This window comes from Lynx rufus, unplaced genomic scaffold (assembly GCF_022079265.1).
Source record: "Lynx rufus isolate CCGP_SWC_20201006 ecotype Redwood Valley unplaced genomic scaffold, mLynRuf1.p SCAF_1, whole genome shotgun sequence".
Lineage (NCBI taxonomy): Eukaryota > Metazoa > Chordata > Mammalia > Carnivora > Felidae > Lynx > Lynx rufus.
Window position 1 is genome coordinate 86,914,597 of NW_025814823.1, and position 19,315 is coordinate 86,933,911.

A 19,315-nucleotide genomic window follows, 5' to 3' on the forward strand; every position below is an offset into this window, starting at 1 on the left:
AAAAATTGTTAAATCTAAACATCTGCATGGCAACAACTTGAATTACAAAGAATAACAAGAAATTTCCCAGCACTCTTATTTGATCAACAAAATTTGAAGTTTAGGTAATTTATCTGTCTCATCAGATATCACCATTATTTTAAACATTTTTTAATGTTTATTTATTTATTTTTTTTTAAATTTTTTTTTCAACGTTTTTATTTATTTTTGGGACAGACAGAGACAGAGCATGAACGGGGAGGGGCAGAGAGAGAGGGAGACACAGAATCGGAAACAGGCTCCAGGCTCCGAGCCATCAGCCCAGAGCCTGACGCGGGGCTCGAACTCCCGGACCGCGAGATCGTGACCTGGCTGAAGTCGGACGCTCAACCGACTGCGCCACCCAGGCGCCCCTAATGTTTATTTATTTTTGAGAGAGAGAGAGAGAGCACAAGTGGGAGAGAAGAAGACGGGGGGGGGGGGGACAGAGGATCTGAGGCAGGCTCTGTGCTGACAGCTGAAATCCCAATGTAAGGCTCAAGCTCACGAACTTTAAGATCATGACCTGAGCCAAAGTCAGAGGCTTAACCGACCTCTGGGGTCCAGGCACCCCAAGAATCATTATTTTAATGATAGAACAAACCCAACTGTGAAAGAAACTGTAAAGATGCTACCTCATTAATTTTTACAAACCCCTGCAAAGTACAAATGCACTCAATTAACGCTTACAGGCTGAATTATTACTTACTATCAGAACTATTTAAATGTGTCAGAGTGTTTCACATCTTCAGAGATTGTTGTCACATCTTCAAGGAAGCACGTTATACAACATTTCCTTGAATTGTGTTTACAGGTCTAACCAACCCCTGACCCATAAAATGACTGCTTTCTGCATTATGTCCATTGAATATTAACATTTCTAATAAGAACCAATCCTGAGGAAACTATCTCAGCAGTAATAAGAATTGTGGCATGGGGGATATTAGAATGGGGAAGTTGTCAAAGTCATGAAAAAGCAATGGTTTGTTTACAGTTACTAAGTCTTCTGGGGGAAACCTGTGTCCCCAGCAAGCAATTAGCTAAGGGACTAACTTCTGGAGATCATCCCGGAAGAATGGATACACATATTTCCCTAGTGCAAAGTATTCCATTCTTTCTTGAATATTGCTTTGGGACCTTCTACTTCATAAAGGAAATAGAAGCCATTAGATTGCCCAACATAAAAATAAATTAACTCATTAATTTGTTCTATTAATTAATTGATTGATTAACATACCTTATTTGTATTGGATCCTTCCAACTTCACTCCAGCTATGAGAGAAAATTATTCTTATCTTCTCTGAACCTAATCCTTCTGCATTTTGGATTCCCTGTATCATATTACTCATTGTAATTTCAAGCACCTTTCTTGTTAGAACAAAGTAAGATTGTAATAAAGGGATCTGAAGAAATGTCCAGATTTACTAACTTTTTTTCAATCTCAATTTTCCTTTTTAAAGATTTAAATGTTGGATTCATCAAACCCCAGTCCAGTGTCCTAATCTCTTATCACATTTAATTTCTCCTAATTGAATCTATCTGTTAATCACTACATTAATTATGTCTAGATACCTCTGTGACGACCACTCCATCTACCCAAATTTGGGCTCTTTCCATTACGTGGCTATTGTTCATAATGCTGTTATAAACATCGGGATGCATGGAGTGCATTTGTCCTTTCAAATCAGCATTTTGTATCTTTGGGGTAAATGAAATGCAATTGCTGGATCATAGGATAGTTCTATTTTTAACATTTTCAGCAACCTCCAGGCTGTTTTTCAGAGTGGCTATGCATTCACAGTATTTTCCAGACCAGTATGCATTCACACTAAAAGTGTTATGAGAATTCTTCTTTCTCCACAACCTCACTAACACCTGTTCTTTCTTATTTTGCTAATTTGAACAATTCTGATAGATGTGAGATGATACTTCATTATACTTTTGATTCATATTTCCATGGTGATGACTGATGTTGAGCATCTTTTCACATGTCTCCTGACCATCTGTATATCTTCTTTGGAAAACTGTCTATTCTTGTCTTCTGCCCATTTTTTTTCATTATATTATTTGTTTCTTGGATGCTGAGTTTGAGAAGTTCTCTATAGATTTTGGATACTAACACTGTATCTGATAAGTCATTTGCAAATATCTTCTCCTATTCTGTAGGTTGCCATTTAGTTTTCCAGAGTGTTTCCTTTGCAGTGCATAAGTTTTCTATGTTGAAATCCCAATAGTTGTTGTTGTTGTTGTTGTTGTTGTTTGTTTTTTGTGGGTTTTTTTGTTTTGGCTTTTTTTTTCATTTGTTTCCCTTGCCTCAAAAGACACATCTTTTTTTAAATTTATTTCTTTTAATATACATCCAAATTGGTTAGCATATAGTGAAACAATAATTTCAGGATTAGATTTCTTAATGCCCCTTACCCATTTAGCCCACCCCCCTCCCAAACCCCTTCCCAAACCTGTTTGTTCTCCATATTTATGAGTCTCTTGTGCTTTGTCCCCTCTGTTTTTTTTATATTATTTTTGTTTCCCTTACTTTATGCTCATCTGTTTTGTCTCTCAAAGTTCTCATATGAGAAAAGTCATATATTTGTCCTTCTCTAATTTCACTTAGCATCATACCCTCCAGTTCCATCCACATAGTTGCAAATGGAAATATTTCATTCCTTTTGATTGCTGAGTAATACTCCGTTGTATATATATACCACATCTTCTTTATCCATTCACCCATCGATGGACATTTTGGCTCTTTCCATACTGGATATTGTTGGTAGTGCCACTATAAACATTGGGATGCATGTGTCCCTGTGAAAAAGCACACCTGTATCCCTTGGATAAATACCTAGTAGTGAAATTCCTGGGTTGCAGCGTAGTTCTATTTTTAATTTTTTGAGGAACCTCCATACTGTTTTCCAGAGTGGCTACACCAGCTTGCATTCCCACCAGCAATACAAAAGAGATCCTCTTTATCTGCATCCTCGCCAACATCTGTTGTTGCCTGAGTTGTTAATGTTAGCCATTCTGACAGGTGTGAGGTGGTACCTCATTGTGGTTTTGATTTGTATTTCCCTGATGATGAGTGATGTTGAGCATTTTTTCACGTTTTGGTTGGCCATCTGGATGTCTTCTTTGGAGAAGTGTCTATTCATGTCTTTTGCCCATTTCTTCAACGGATTATTTGTTTTTTGGGTGTTGAGTTTGATAAGTTCTTTATAGACTTTGGATACTAGCCCTTTATTTGATATGTCATTTTCAAATATCTTCTACCATTCTGATGGTTGCCTTTTAGTTTTGTTGATTGTTTCCTTCGCTGTGCAGAAGCTTTTTATTTTGATGAGGTCCCAATAGCTCATTTTTGCTTTAGTTTCTGTTGCCTCTGGAGACGTGTTGAGTAAGAAGTTTCTGTGGCCAAGACCAAAGAGGTCTTTCATCCATTTTGAGTTTATTTTTATGTATGGTGTAAGACAGTTGGTCCAGGTTCATTCTTCTGCATGTCACTGTCCAGTTTTCCCAGCACCACTTGCTAAAGAGACTGTCTTTATTCCATTGGATATTCTTTCCTGCTTTGTCAAAGATTAATTGGCCATACATTTGTGGGTCCATTTCTAGGTTCTCTATTCTGTTGCATTCATATGAGTGTCTGTTCTGGTGCCAGTACCATATTGTCTTTATGATTACATATTTGTAGTATAGCTTGAAGCCGGGATTGTGATGCCTCCTACTTTGGTTTTCTTTTTCAAGATTGCTTTGGCTATTTGGGGTCTTTCCTAATAAGAAGTTGCCATGGCTGATGTCAACGAGGTTACTGCCTGTGTTCTTCTCTAGATTTTGGACAGTATCCTGTCTCACATTGAAGTCTTTCATCCATTTTGAATTTATTTTTGTGTATGTATAAGAAAGTGGTCTAGTTTCATTCTTTTGCATGGTGTTGTCCAGTTTTCACAACACCATTTGGTGAAAAGACTGTCTTTTTTCCATTGCATATTACTTTCTGCTTTGTCAAAGATGTATTGACCATATAGGGTGGGTTCATTTCCAGGTTTTGTATTCTGCTCCAATGCTCTATGTATCTATTTTTGTGCCAGTACTATACTGTCTTAATTAGTACAGCTTTTTAATATAGATTGAAGTCTCGAATCATGATGCCTTCAGCTTTGCTTTGCTTTTTTAAGATTGTTTTGTCTATTCAGGGTGTTTTCTGGTTCCATACAAATTTTAATATGGTTTGTGGTAGCTCTGAGAAAAATGCTGGTGGCATTTTGATAGGGATTGAATTAAAGGTATAGATTATGTTGTGTAATGTAGACATTTTAACATTTGTTCTTCCAATCCATGAGCATGGAGTTGTCTTTGAGTCAACTTCACTTTCATCAGTGTTTTATATTTTCAGAGTACATATATTTTACCTCTTTGCTTAGATTTATTTGATATCTTATGGTTTTTGATGCAATGGGATTGATTCCTTAATTTCTTTTTCTGCTGCTTCATTCTTGGTGTATAGAAATGAAACGTTTCTGTACCTTGATTTTGTATGCTATGATTTTACTGAATTCATGCATCAGTTCTTGCAAATTTTGGTGGAGTCTTCTGGGTTTTCTATATAGAATGTCATTTAATCTGCAAATAGCTATAGTTTTATTCCTTCTTTGCTGATTTTTGTAATATTTATCTATTTTTCTTGTCTGATTTCTGTGGCTAGTACTTCCAGTAGTATATTAAATAACACTAGTTTGAGTGGACTTCCCTGCCTGTTTCCTGACTGTAAAGGTAAAGCTCTCAGTTTTTCCCCATTGAGGATGATATTATGTGAGAGTTTTTTCATATATGGCCTTTATCATGTTGAGATATTTTCCCTCTATCCCTACTTTGTTGAAGGTTTTTATCATGAAACGATGTTGTACTTCGTGAAATGTTTTTTTTTCATCCATAAGAGGATCATATGTTTCATATATTTTCTTTCATTAATATATTGTATCACAGTGATTGATTTGTGAATACCAAATCACACTTACATCCCAGGAAAAAATCCCAGTTGATCCTGCTAAGTGGTTCTTCTAATGTACTGTTGGATCAATTTGCTAGTATTGCTCGGAATTTTTGCATCCATGTTGGTCAGGGTTATTAGCCTGGATTTATTTTTAGTGGAGTCTTTATCTGGTTTTGGTATCAAAACCAGGGAAATCTGGCCTCACAGAATGGCTTTGGAAGTTTTCCTTCCATTTACATTTTTTGGAACAGTTTGATAACTCTTGTCTAAATGTTTGGTAGAATTCACCTATGAAGCCCTCTGGCTCTGGACCTTGGTTTGCTGTGAGATTTTTTGATTACTTGTTCATTTTTTTGTTGTTGTTATTGGTTATCAGTCTGTTCAAGTTTTCTATTTCTTGCTGTTCAGATTTGGCAGTTTATGTTTATATGTTTCTAGTAATTTATCCATCTTCCAGATTGTGCAATTTGTTAGCATATAGTTTCCCATACCATTCTTTTATAATTATTTGTAGTTCTGTGGTGTAGGTTGTTACTTCTCTATCATGTGTGATTTTATTTATTTATGTCCTTTCTCTTTTCTTTTTGATAAATCTGTCTTGGGGTTTATCAATTTTATTAATTCTTTCAGAGAACCAGCTCCTGGTTTCACTGATCTACTAAGTATTTTTCTTCTATATCATTTAGTTCTGTTCTAATATTGATTACTTTCTCACTCTGTTGGCTTTAGGGTTTGTTTGTTGTTCCTTTTCTAGTTCCTGTAGGTGAAAGGTTAGGTTGTTTGAGATTTTTTTCTTCCTTCTTGAGATAAACCTGTATTGCTATATGTACTTCCCTCTTAGAACCACTTATTCTCCAGTTTCCAAGGTTTTGGACCACTGTGTTTTCATTTTCATTTGTTTCCATGTTTTTTTTAATTTGTTCTTTAATTTCCTGTTTGAATAATTCATTGTTTAGTACCATTTTATTTAATCTCCATGTATTTGTGGTCTTTCCATTTTTTTCTTGTGGTTGACCTCAAGTTTCATAGTGTTGTAGTCAGAAAATATGCATGGTATGATATCGATCTTTTTGTACCTTTGAGATCTGATTTGTGACCTAGCATGTGATCTATTATGCCAAATGTCCCATGTACACTTGAAAATAATGTGTATTCCGCTGTTTTTGGAATAAACATTCTAAATATATCTGTTAAGTCTATCTGGTCCAGTTTGTCACTCAAAATCATTGTTTCCTTGTTGATTTTCTTCGTAGATGATCTGTCCATTGTAAGTAGGTATTTTTTTTTTCAACGTTTATTTATTTTTGGGACAGAGAGAGACAGAGCATGAACGGGGGAGGGGCAGAGAGAGAGGGAGACACAGAATCGGAAACAGGCTCCAGGTTCCGAGCCATCAGCCCAGAGCCCGACGCGGGGCTCGAACTCACGGACCGCGAGATCGTGACCTGGCTGAAGTCGGACGCTTAACCGACTGCGCCACCCAGGCGCCCGTAAGTAGGTATTAAAGTCGTCTAATATTATTGTGTTATTATCAATGAGTTACTTTTGTATGTTGTTGTTTCATATATTTGGATTCTTCTAAGTGAGGCTGATAAATATTTACTATTATTAGATCTTCTTTTTTGGATTGTCCCTTTTATTATGATATAGTGCCCTTCTTCATCTCTTGTTACAGTCTTTATTTTAAAGTCTAGTTTCTGCAATATAAGAATTGCTAGTCTGGCGTTCTTCTGACAACCATTTACTTGACAAACATTTCTCCCTCTGCTTACTTTCAATCTACAGGTAACTTTAGGTCTAAAATGAGTCTCCTGAAGGGAACATATAGATGATTGTTGCTTTTCTTATCCATTCTGAGATCCTAGGTCTTTTGTTTGGAGTGTTTAATCCACTTATATTCAGGTTATTGATAGATATGAATTTAGTGCCATTTTATTACTTGTATTGCCATTGTTTCTGGAGATTTTATCTGTTCCTTTCTTATCTTTGTCACTTTTGATCACTCAAAGAGTGCCCTTTAATATTTCTTGCAGCGATAGTTTAGTGGTCACAAACTCCTTTAGTTTTTATTTATCTGGGAAACTCTTTATCTATTATTATGTTTTGAATAATAGTCTTGCTGGATGGAGTATTCTTGGCTCCAGATATTTTCCATTTGACAGTTTGAATATATCATGCCATTCACTACTGGCTTGGCAGGTTTATGTAAGGACATCTGGAGGTAGCTTTGTGGGTCTTCCTCTGTAAGTTAAGGACTTCTTTTATTTTTCTACTTCTAATTTTTTTTCTTTATCAGTGTTTTTCAATCCAAATGAAAGAACAAGAAAAGGTCACAGCAGGGATCTAATTAAAACAAGTATAAGTAATATGCTTAATCCATAATTTAAAGCAACAATCATAAGGAGACTAGCTGGACTTGAGAAAAGCATAGAAGACATCAAGGATATCCTTATTGCAGAGATAAAAGAGCTTAAAACCAATCAGGCCTAAATGGAAAAAAAATGCAATAACTGAGATTCAAAACCAACGAATTATAATGACCACAAGGATGGAAGTAGCACAGAAGGAATAAGTGATATAGATATAGAATTATGAAAAATAATGAAACTGACAAAAGAGGGAAAGAAAAGTCTTAGATCATGAAAGTAGATTTAGAAAATTCAATGACTCCATGAAACGTAATAACATTCATATCATAGCAGTTCCAGAAGAAGAAGAAAGAGAAAAGGGGTCAGAAGGTTTATTTGTTGGTCTGCTTTGTTGATTTTTATGGGAGTTCTCTGTATCTCCTGGATATGCATATCTGTTTTTCCCCCTAGATTAGGGAAGTTTAAAGCTATTTTTTCCTCAAATAAATTTTCTGTTCCCTTTTCTCTTTTGCTTCTTAGACTCCTATGATATGTGTTATTAAATTTGATGGAGTCTCTGAGTTCCCTAAATTTATTCTTGTAATACATAATTATTCTTTCTCTCTTTTGATCAGCTTCATTATTTTTCACTATTTTGTCTTCTATATCACTTACATGTTCCTCCACTTTTTCCAGGTTTGTGTTCATTGCATCAAGCCTGTTTTCAGTCTTGGTTATTGCACTTCTCATTTTTGACTGACTCATTTTTAACTCTTTTATCTCTGTGATAATGGTTTCCCTGAAGTCTTCTATTCTGTTTTGAAGTCCAGCAAGTGTCCTTATAATTGTTGCTTTAAGTTATCCGACAGGCATGTTACTTATATCTATTTGTTTTTTAAAGTTAGTTTGTTTATTTATTTATTTATTTATTTATTTATTTTAGGAGAGAGTGAAGGAGCATGAGCTGGGAAGGGGCAGAAAGAGAGGGAGAGAAAGAGAACCCCAAGCAAGCTCTACACTGACACTGAAGAGCCCAATGTGGGACTTGAACTCATGAACCATGAGATCATGATCTGAGCCAAAATCAAGAGTTGGACGCTTAACCGCCTGAGTCATGCAGGCATCCCTCTATGATTCTTTTAGATCTCTGGTTGTGTCCATATCTTGTTCTTTTATTTTGTGCCTCTTTCTTGGCACTTTGTCTAAGTCTCTGCCTTCTGTATGTTTTTAAAGCCCATTATGTCTCCTGCTCTTGAGAGTAATGGCCTCATAAAGAAGAGGTCTTATAGTGCTAGGGCCTGGTGCTTCAGGGAGTGTGTCTGGTGTGTGCTGCGAGTGCTCTGCTACTCTGTTTTGGCTGCACTGTCCTTCAGGTCTATCATGTGCATAGGCTTTCGTTGACTGCAATGGGCAGTTTTTGATCCTTAGTCAGACAGCATTGAGTTTTAACTAAGTGTTCTATGGTCTGCTTGTTAAATGAGACCTGATACTACTTCCAATAGAACTAAAGCCTTGCAGAACTCTCAGGTTGGGAGACAAGGTGTGTGCAAGGGTCTTTGCTGGTCTTTTGGGTGAGAGACCTGTGGCATTGGGACTGAGACAAGCTTGACAGAGAAATACAGTCCTGTCAGGTCACAATGTTGTGCAACTTGGTGTAAGCTAGTTAGGCAGTGAGTGTTGTCACTGCAATACACAGTTTTTGGGTTTTTTTTTATTTTTTTCTTAATGTTTTTATTTATTTTTGAGACAGAGAGAGACAGAGCATGAGCAGGGGAGGGGCAGAGAGGGAGACACAGAATCTGAAGCAGGCTCCAGGCTCTGAGCCATCAGCACAGAGCCCGATGTGGGGCTCGAACTCAGAGACCGTGAGATCATGACTTGAGCAGAAGTCAGACGCTCAACCCACTGAGCCACCCAGGTGCCCCACAGTTTTTGTTTTAAATTCTACCTTGTCTGATATACATATTGGTACTCGTTTTTTTTTAAATCTGTTTTTGTATTAGAAATTTCTCCAACTCCTCACTATCAATCTGCAGTTGACTTTGTGTATAAAATTGGTCTCTTGTAGACAATATATAGATGGGTCCTGGTTTTTTATCCATTCTGTCATCTTATGTCTTTTGATTGGAGTATTTATTTACATTCAAAGTAATATTGATAGGTATGTATGTATTGCCAATTTATTATTTGCTTTATGGTTTTTTTTTTCCTGAAGATTTTCTCTGATCCTCTCTTGTCCTTCTCTCTTTCATGATTTGCAGAATTTCTTTAGTAATATATTTGGATTTATTGTTCTTTTTCTTTGAATATTGATTAGTGGTTTTTGATATATGGATACTATTAAGTTTGAATATAACCTCTTCTTCATATAGCAATCTATATTAACTTGATGGTCATTTAAGTTTGAACCCATTCCTTTCTTCTTCCTCCACATTTTAAGTCTGTGTTATTATATTTTATATCCTTTTTTGTGAGTTGCTCTACTGATATTTTAAAGTAATATTCATTTTTACTGCTTTTGTTTTCTTACCTTCACAATGCCATTTTTGGTGTCTCTTTTCCATTCAAAGTGTCCCTTTTAATATTTCTTGAAGGCCTGGTTTAGTGTTTATAAACTCCTTTAGTTTTTGTTTTAATTGGAAACTCTTTATCTCTCTTTGTATCCTGAATGGTAGCCTTACTGGATAGAGTATTCTTGGCTGCAGATTTTTCCCATTCAGCACTTTGAATATATCATGTCACTACCTTCTGGCTTGCAAATTTTTATTTGAAAAATCTCCTGTTAGTCTTATGGGTTTTCCATTGTAAGTTACTTCTTGTCTTGGTGCTTTTAATATTTTTCTTTAGCACCATATGTTGTTAATTTAATTACAATATGTATCACAGTGGATCTGCTTTTGTTGAATTTGATGGGTTTCTATCCCCCCTGGATCTGTTTCCTTACCCTGATATGGGAAGTTTTAAGCTGTTATTTCTTCAAATAAAGTTTCTTACTCCTTTTATTTCCTCTTCTTCTTCTTCTTCTTCTTCTTCTTCTTCTTCTTCTTCAGAGACTACTATAATTTGAATGTTATTATATTTGATAGTCTCAGAGTTCCCTAAGTCTATTTTCATAATTATTTTCCTGTCTTTTATTCAGCTTGATTACTATCCATTACTGTCTTCTAGGTCACTAATTATTTCCTTTGCTTCTTCCATAATGCTATTCATTCTATGAAGTGTATGTGTCATTTTGTTTAGTGTACTTTTTCTCTCTGCCATGTTTTTCCTTATATATGTGTTAAGGATCTCACCCATGTCTTCCACTCTCTTCTCAAGTCCAGTGGGTACCCTTATGAATGTTGCTTTAAATTCTCTATCAGCCATGTTACTTATATATATTTCACTTAGATCTCTGACTGTGGCCTTGTCCTGTTCTTTCATTTCGGATATATTTCTCTGTCTCCTCAGCTGTCTGTTTCTCTGTGTTTGTTTCTGTGTGTTAAGAAAGTCAGCTGTGTCTTCTGCTCTTGAAAGTAGTTACTTTATGAAGAAAAGGTCCTGGATTGTTATGCAGTGCTGTGTCCCCTGTTCACCAGAATCTGACATTCAGGAGAGTATTCTATAGGTGTTGCTTATGCTCTGGTTTTGTATCTGAGTCACTTTTCATTTGGAGTCATCTGCATTGACCCTCTGCCTGTTATGGGCTATAATTTCTCTCTGTTGTGTTAGTGGCAGAGAGTTTGGATGCAAGCAAACCAGTTCTGAGGGGGCACACCCACCAGGGAACTTGAGAGTGAGGTGCAGTATTATCAAAATATTCACTGAATTAGCAGTCTTATGCCTTATCTTTCAAATTACTGTGGTGGCTGGGGGTTGCATGAGGGGTGTGGGGAGTGGGATGCTGGGTGCAGCTGGGTCCTGTGTAACAGTGGCTGAACTGTACACCTGGGCATGGTGTGCTATGACTCCTGGGGGTGCACAGATGGACACAACATGCATTAGGTCCTGGAGGTGTGTGGCTGTATCATGCATCTTTTTCAACAATGCTATGAAACTAGATATCAATCACAAGAAAAAAATCTGGAAGAATCACAAATACAGAGGGGCTAAAAAAAAATGTTACTAAACAATGAATAAGCCAACGAATAAATTAAGAAGGAAACTAAAAAATGCATAGAAAAAAACAAAAATGAAAACATAAAATTTCAAAATCTTTGAGATGTAACAAAAGTTGTTCTCAAAAGGAAAAGTATCATACTATTGGCCTACCTCAAGTAACAAGAAAAATCTCAAATAAACAAGCTAAATTTATATCCAAAGGTGGTATGGAAAACAGACTAAAATAGTAGGAGGAAGGAAATAATAACGTTTAGAGCAGAAAAAAAATTAAATAAAAACGAAAATCACAATAGAACAGATCAATGAAACCAGGAGGTTGTTCTTTGAAACCATCAAATTCATAAACCTTTTGATAATCCATCCTCAAAGGAGCATGCAACTCCTCTCAAAGGAGAGGCAACTTAAGTAAATAAAATCAGAAATGAAGGAGGAAAAATAACACCTAACATCACAAAACACAATGAATTATAAGATAGTACTAGGAAAGAACATGTACCAGCATATTGGACAATCTAGAATAAATGGATAAATTCCTAGAAACATAAAAACTTCCAAAATTTAATCAGGAAGAAACAGAAAATTTAAACAGATTTATTACTAGCAATGAAGTTGAATTAGTATCAAAACACTCCCAACAAAAAAAGTCCAGGACCAAAAGGCTACAGATGTGAATTCTAATAAACATTTAAAGAAGAGTTAATACCTATTTTTCTCAGACTATTTCAAAAACTAAAAGAGGTACAAAAGCTTTCAAATTAATTCTATTAGGCCAGCAGACCATAAAGCCAAAACCAATAAAGACACTTAAAAAAACTCTACACATGAATATTGCTAACAAATATAGATGCAAAAATTTCAACAAAATATTAGCCAACCAAATCCAATAATACATTAAAAAATAATTCACCACAGTCAAGTAGAATTTATCCCAAGGTTGTATGTTTCAATATTCACAAATTAATCAATGTTAATTAACAAGAGAGAAGATAAAGCCCACGTGATCATTTCAATAGATGCATTGAAAGCATTTGGCAAAGTGCAACATCCTTTCATGATAGCAACTCTCAACAAATTAGTTTAGAGAGAACATGCCTCAACATAAAAAAGGCCATGTATGAAAAACCCACAGCAATATAATAGTCTATGATTAAAAACTGAAAGCTTTGCCTCTAAGATTAAGACACAAAACTGAAGGCTTTGCCTCTAAGAATAAGACACAAATACCATATTATTTCACTCATACATGGAATTTAAGAAACAAAACAGATGAACATAGGGGAAGGGAAGAAGAGAGAGGGAAGCAAACCATAAGATGCCCTTAACTTTAGGGAAGAAACTGAGTGCTGATGGAGGGAGGTGGGCGGGGAATGGGCTAAATGAGTATTAAGCAGTGATGGGTATTATATGTAAGTGATGAATCACTAAATTCTATACCTGAAACAAATTTTACCACATATGTTAAGTAACTAGAATTTAAATAAAAACTTGAAATAAATAAAATAACAATAAGACACAAATGTCCAGTCTCACCACTTATTAAACTTGGTACTGGAAGGCCTAGCCACAGTAATCAGGCAAGTAAAAGACATGAAAAGCATCCTCATTCATAAAGAAGAAGTATAACTTTTACTATTTGCATATGACAAGACACTATATATAGGAAACCCTAAATACTCCACCAAAAATCTTATAGAACTGATAAAGGAATTCAGTAAAGTCACAGGATACAAAATTAATATACAACAATGTGTTGTATTTATATATACTAATAATGAAGTAGCAGAAAGACAAATTAATAAAACAATTCCTTTTGAATTGCACTATAAGGAATAAAATACTTAGGAATAAACTTAACTAAAGAGATGAAATACCTGTACTCAGAAAACTATGAAACATTGATGAAATTGAAGATAACACCAACAAATGGAAAAATATTCCATGCTCATGAACTGAAATAATCAATATTTCTAAAATGTCCATAATACCTAAAGCAATCTACAGACTGAAAGAAATCCCCATCAAAATACCAACAACAGTGTTTACAGAACTAGAACTAAACTGAAATTTGTATGGAACCACAAAAGACCTCAAATAGGCAAAGCAATCCTGCAGAATTAAAATAAAATAATAAAATAAATACAAAAACTGGAGGTATTATCATCCCAGATTTCAAGGTAGAGCAATCAAAATAGAATGATACTGGCACAAAAGTAGACATATAGATCAACAGAACAGAATAGAGATCCCAGAAGTAAACCCACACATAGGTGGTCAATTAATCTACCAACAAAGGATGCAAGAATATAAAATTGGGAAAAGACAGCATTTTCAACAAATGGTGTTGGGGAAACTGGACAGCAACATGCAAAATAATGAAATTGGACCACTTTCTTACACCATACTCAACAATAAACTCAAAATGTATTAGAGACCTAACAATGATACCTGAAATCATAGAACTCCTAGAAGAGAACATTAGGCAGTAATTTACTTGACATCAGCTATGTAAATAGTTTTCTATATGTCTCCTGAGGTAAGGGAAATAAAAGCAAAACTAAATTATTAGGATGTCATTAAAATAAAAACCTTTTGCACAATGAAGGAAACCATTAATGAAAAAGGCAACCTACTGAATGGGAGGAGATATTTGTAAATGATATTTCCAATAAAGGGTTAGTATCCAAAATGTATAAATAACTTATACAAATCAACACCAACAATAATCATCAACATCATCATCTGGTTAAAAAATGGACAGAAGTCATGAATATGCATTTTTCCAGAGAAGACATACAGATGCCCGAAAGACACATGAAAAGAGACCCAACATCACTAATCATCAGGAAAATGAAAATGAAAGCCACAATGAGGAGTGCCTGGGTGGCTCAGTTATTTAAGCATTGTACTCTTGATTTTGGGTCAGGTCATGATCTCATGATCAGAGGATCAAGCCCCTTATTGGGCTTCACACTGAGCATGGAGCTTGCTTAAGATTCTCTCTCTCTCTCTCTCTCTCTCCCTCCCTCCCTCCCTCTGCTTCTCTTTCTCTCTTTCTTTCTCTCTCTCTCTCTCTCAAAATAAATAAACATTAAAAAAAGAAAGAAAATCACAATGAAATATAACCTCACACCTGTCATAATGCCTAAATCAGAAACACAATAAACAACAAGTGTTGGTGAGAATGTGGAGAAAAAGGAACACTTATGCACTATTGGAGGGAATGAAAATTGGCACAATCACTGTGGAAAACAGTATGGAAATTGTGCAAAAAATTAAAAATAGAATAACCATGTGATCCAGCAATACCACTGTTGGATATTTGCCCAAAGAAAACAAAAATGCTAATTTGAAAAAAATATATGTATTTCTATGTTTGTTGCAGCACCATTTACAATAGCCACAATATAGAATCAGTTCAAGTTTCCACTGATAGGTGAATGGAGAAAGATGTGGTGTGTGTGTGTGTGTGTGTGTGTGGTGGAATACTACACAGTCATACACAATAAGAAGATTTTGCCATTTACAATGGCATGGATGAACCTTGAGGGTACAATGCTAAGTGAAATATATCAGTCAGAGAAAAACAAATACTATGTGATTTTGTACATATGTAGAATTTAAGAAACAAAGGAAATGAAGAAGCAGAAAAAAAAGAGACAAACAAACAACAACAACAAAAACATGGACTCTTAAATATAGTAAACAAATTGATGGTTGCCAGAGGTATAATGGGTGGGATGATGTGAGAATTAGATAAAAAGCATTAAGAGTACACTTATCCTGATGTAATCTATAGAATTGCTGAATACTGTATACCCAAAATAATGTAATGCATTGTTAATCATACTTCAATTAAAAAAAAAAACACAAAGGGATAGAATCCAGGTAGAGCTTATCATTCTAATTATGCCTCTGCTTCTGAACAGTTAAAAGTGATAATTTATTCCCTGACTTCCTATTCTTTACTTGAAATTATTATCACATTTGGACATACAGGATTCTACCACAAAATTCTTCCTCATCTCACTGAATTCATATATCTATTTTGATGCATGTTTGAACCCACAGCATTTTTGCAAGCTATAGACCATACAACCAATGTTTGGTACAATTCAGTGAAATAGTGTTTACAAAAAATTCAGTGAAATAGTGTATTTACCAAAAATTTCCAAGAATCAAGATGCAAAAGTTACTCCTTTCCAGAAAAGAAATGTTATAAGCAAAGGCCATTTAAAGTGAATTCTTGGAGGGGAGTGGGGACATGGAAATCAATGTTATAGCATAAACAACAAAAAGAAGTTGATTAAACTTTCATCTGGAAAATATATCTCCAAATTATGAAAATATGCTTTTACATATAAAAATGTAGAGTTATGCTAACAATAAGTATTTTTACTTATATGTATTTTCAAGGCCTAGAATATTCCACAGTTGTGCTTTTTCTTATGAATCAGACTTTATTGTTAGTTTGACTGGTTTATCAGTCCAACTACAAAATAATAGAACCATGCTCTTTTTTTCTATTTTATCTCCGACCAGAATGTGTGGTTTTTGTCCTATTTGTCCTTTGATTATGACCCTCTGCACATCTCTATCACATTCTAAGAAGACAGACTATAGGAGGAAATAAAAATTTTGCCTCATGACAGTTTGCCTAAAGTTCTTGCATCTCAGCCACAGCTTTGCAAAAACAGTAAGCCACAAGTACATCTAGAGATACAAGAAGACTTAAAGACTAAGTGTGTTATTTACAAATGAAGGAAAAAAATTACTAGTTTAAAACATTTCTCAAGTATTTTTATATTTTTCTTAATGTATTTTGGAGAAAAGACATAGAAGAATAGATTGACTAAAGTATTTATGTTGCTACTGAGTAATGGCAAAGTAGGGACTAGACATACATATTCCATAGTATATTATAGAATGTTGTATAAATAATTAACCAAAAGAAAATGGGAGAAAATGACCCAAGTAGGCTTTTATTAAAAATTTTATGTGTTTTTTTACCACAGAAAAGAGATGTTCATCACAGTAATGCTTTAAAAAAACATTTTTATAATCATATGAAATTTAGTCCCAGAATCTTCCCTAGAACTTTCTTTAGTGCCCACTTAACCTCTTTATTTCGCAAAGTATAGATAACAGGGTTGAGCATGGGTGTCACCACGGTGTAAAACAGGGAAACAAACTTTCCCTGCTCCTTGGATCTGCTATTGGCTGGCTGAAGATATATGAATATTATGGTTCCATAGAAGATTATGACAACGATCATGTGGGAGGAGCAGGTCCCAAAAGCTTTCTTTCTTCCAGAAGCTGACTTAATCCTCAAAACTGCTTGGGCAATGTAGCCATAGGAAATCAGGATGAAGAAGATAGGAACTATAAGGAAGATAATGCTAGCTACAAAAAGTTCAGCCTCATTAAAAGTGGTGTCCACACAAGCCAACTTGATAAGCACAGGGACCTCACAGATGAAATGGTCCACTTGATAATGCCCACATAAGGGTAGCTGAAGGGTGAGAGTGGACTGTACTAGAGTAGTGACCACCCCACTGAGCCATGACAAAGATGCCAGGGCCATGCAGAGACGTGGATGCATTAAGACAGTATAGTGGAGGGGACGGCAGATGGCAATGTAGCGATCATAGGACATCACAGCTAGGAGGACACACTCAGTAGATCCCAGAGCAAGAGAGACATACAACTGAACCACACAGCCACCATAGGTGATGTTTTTCATAGGATCCCACAAGTTTACCAGGAGCTGAGGAATAACACTGCTGGTAAAGCAGAGATCCAAAAAGGAGAGTTGAGAAAGGAAAAAATACATCAGTGTATGAAGCTTGGATTCCAGATGAGATACCAGAATGATGGTGGTATTTCCAAAAATGGTTAGTAAATACAAGATCAAAATGGTCACAAATAGAACCTTCTGTAACTGAGGGTAATCAGAAAACCCCAACAGGATAAAACCTGTTATGTTGCTCTCATTGGTACTCCTCATCATCCTCATGTGCAAAGTACGTTCCCTGAGAAAAACGACATATTACATAAGGTCAAATGAGACAATGTCACCTCCCCCAAAAGTATTCTATGTTCTTAGAACTTATACCTTCACATATAGTGACTTAGATCTATTTGCTTATTGTGTGCATTCTAACTAAATGCAATGCATATCCTCTTAATATCTTAGCTGTCCTCTGATGCTCTCCAAAATAGAGAAGACATATTTAAAAATATCATCATCAAGCTATGATAATTAGAACATATGGTATTAGCATAAAAATAGATATATAAATCAGTGGAGCAAAAAAACAGGCCCAGAGATAAACCTATTTATATATAACCAATAGATCTTCAATAAAGGTGCCAAGAATACATCATGAGGAAAATATAGTTTTTTCAATAAATGATGCAGGGAAAGCTAAATAAAGACATGCAAAATATTGAAATTGGTCCTCTAGCTTACACTATATGCACCATCAATCAACTCAAAATGTATTAAAAACTTAAATGTAGGACCTCAATCTAAACTCCTAAAAGAAACATAAAGGAGAAGCTTCATGACATTGGTCTCAGCAATGATTTTAGAAATATGACACTGAAACCATAGGCAACAAAAGCAAAAATCTACGAAATGGGAGAAAATATTTGCAAAAAAAAATCGAAAAAAGAGTTAATATCCAAAATATATAAGAATCTCAGATGAATAAAGAGCAAAAATAAATAAATAAATAAATAATAATTACCTGATTCAAAAGTAGACAAAGGTATTAAATACACATTTCTCCAACATACAAATGTTTAATAGACATAAGAAAAATGACCAGTATCACTAATAATCAAGGTAATGCAAATATGGCACAAATGAAATGTCACCTCACACCTGTAAAGATGGATGTTATCAAAAACCAAGACACAGTCAGGGTGCCTGGGTGGCTCAGGTGGTTAAGCATCTGATTCTTAATTTCAATTCAGGTCATGATCTTGTGATTTATGATTTCAAGCTTCATGTCAGGCTCTGTGCCAACAGCAAGGAGCCTGCTTTGGATTCTCTGTCTCCCTTTCTCTGCCCCTCCCCTGCTTGTGTTTGCTCACTCTCTCTCTCTTTCAAAATAAATAAATAGGGGCGCCTGAGTGTCTTAGTTGGTTAAGCATTTGACTTGGGCTCACATCATGATCTCATGGTTCATGAGATCAAGCCCCATGTCAGGCTCTGTGCTGACAGTTCAGAGCCTGGAGCCTCCTTCGGATTCTGTTTCTCCCTGTCTCTCTGCTCCTCTCCTGCTCAGGCTCTATATCTCAAAAGTAAATAAATGTTAAAAAAAATTAAATAATAATAAATAAATATTTTAAAAAGATAGCATATGTTGTCAAGATTGTGGAGAAATTAGAACCCTTCTACAGTGTTGTGAGAATGTAAAATGGTACAGCCACCATGAAAAACAGAATCAACATTCCTCAAATAAATAAATAAATAAAACTGTCAACAACAATGATTCAACAATTCCATTTCTGGTATATATTCAAAAGAATTGAGAAGGGAGGGAAGATGGCGGCTTAGGAGGACGCTGGGCTCACCGCCCATTCTGCTGATCACTTAGATTCCACCTACACCTGCCAAACTAACCCAGAAAACCAGCAGAAGACTAACAGAACGGAGTCTCTGGAGCCAAGCGCAGACAAGAGGCCCTCGGAAGAGGGTAGGAAGGGCGGAGAGGCGGTGCGCGCTGCAAAGGCTGGCAGGAGGGAGCCGGGGCAGAGGGGCAGCCTGCCGGCCAAGAAGAGCCCCCGAGTCTGGCTTGCAAAAGCGGAGGGGCCGGATGGAGTGTGTTCCGACAGAAAGTGGGACTTAGCACCT

The 19,315-nt window shown here is 35.7% G+C and overlaps 1 protein-coding gene across 1 annotated transcript; it reads right to left on the minus strand.

Moving 5' to 3' along the window:
• Nucleotides 1–16,513: 16,513 nt before the first annotated feature.
• LOC124519503 (olfactory receptor 2G2-like) lies at nucleotides 16,514–17,467 on the minus strand. The gene has a single exon (XM_047089828.1). The coding sequence runs from the start codon at nucleotides 17,465–17,467 to the stop codon at nucleotides 16,514–16,516; it is 954 nt and encodes a 317-aa protein (XP_046945784.1).
• Nucleotides 17,468–19,315: the final 1,848 nt, after the last annotated feature.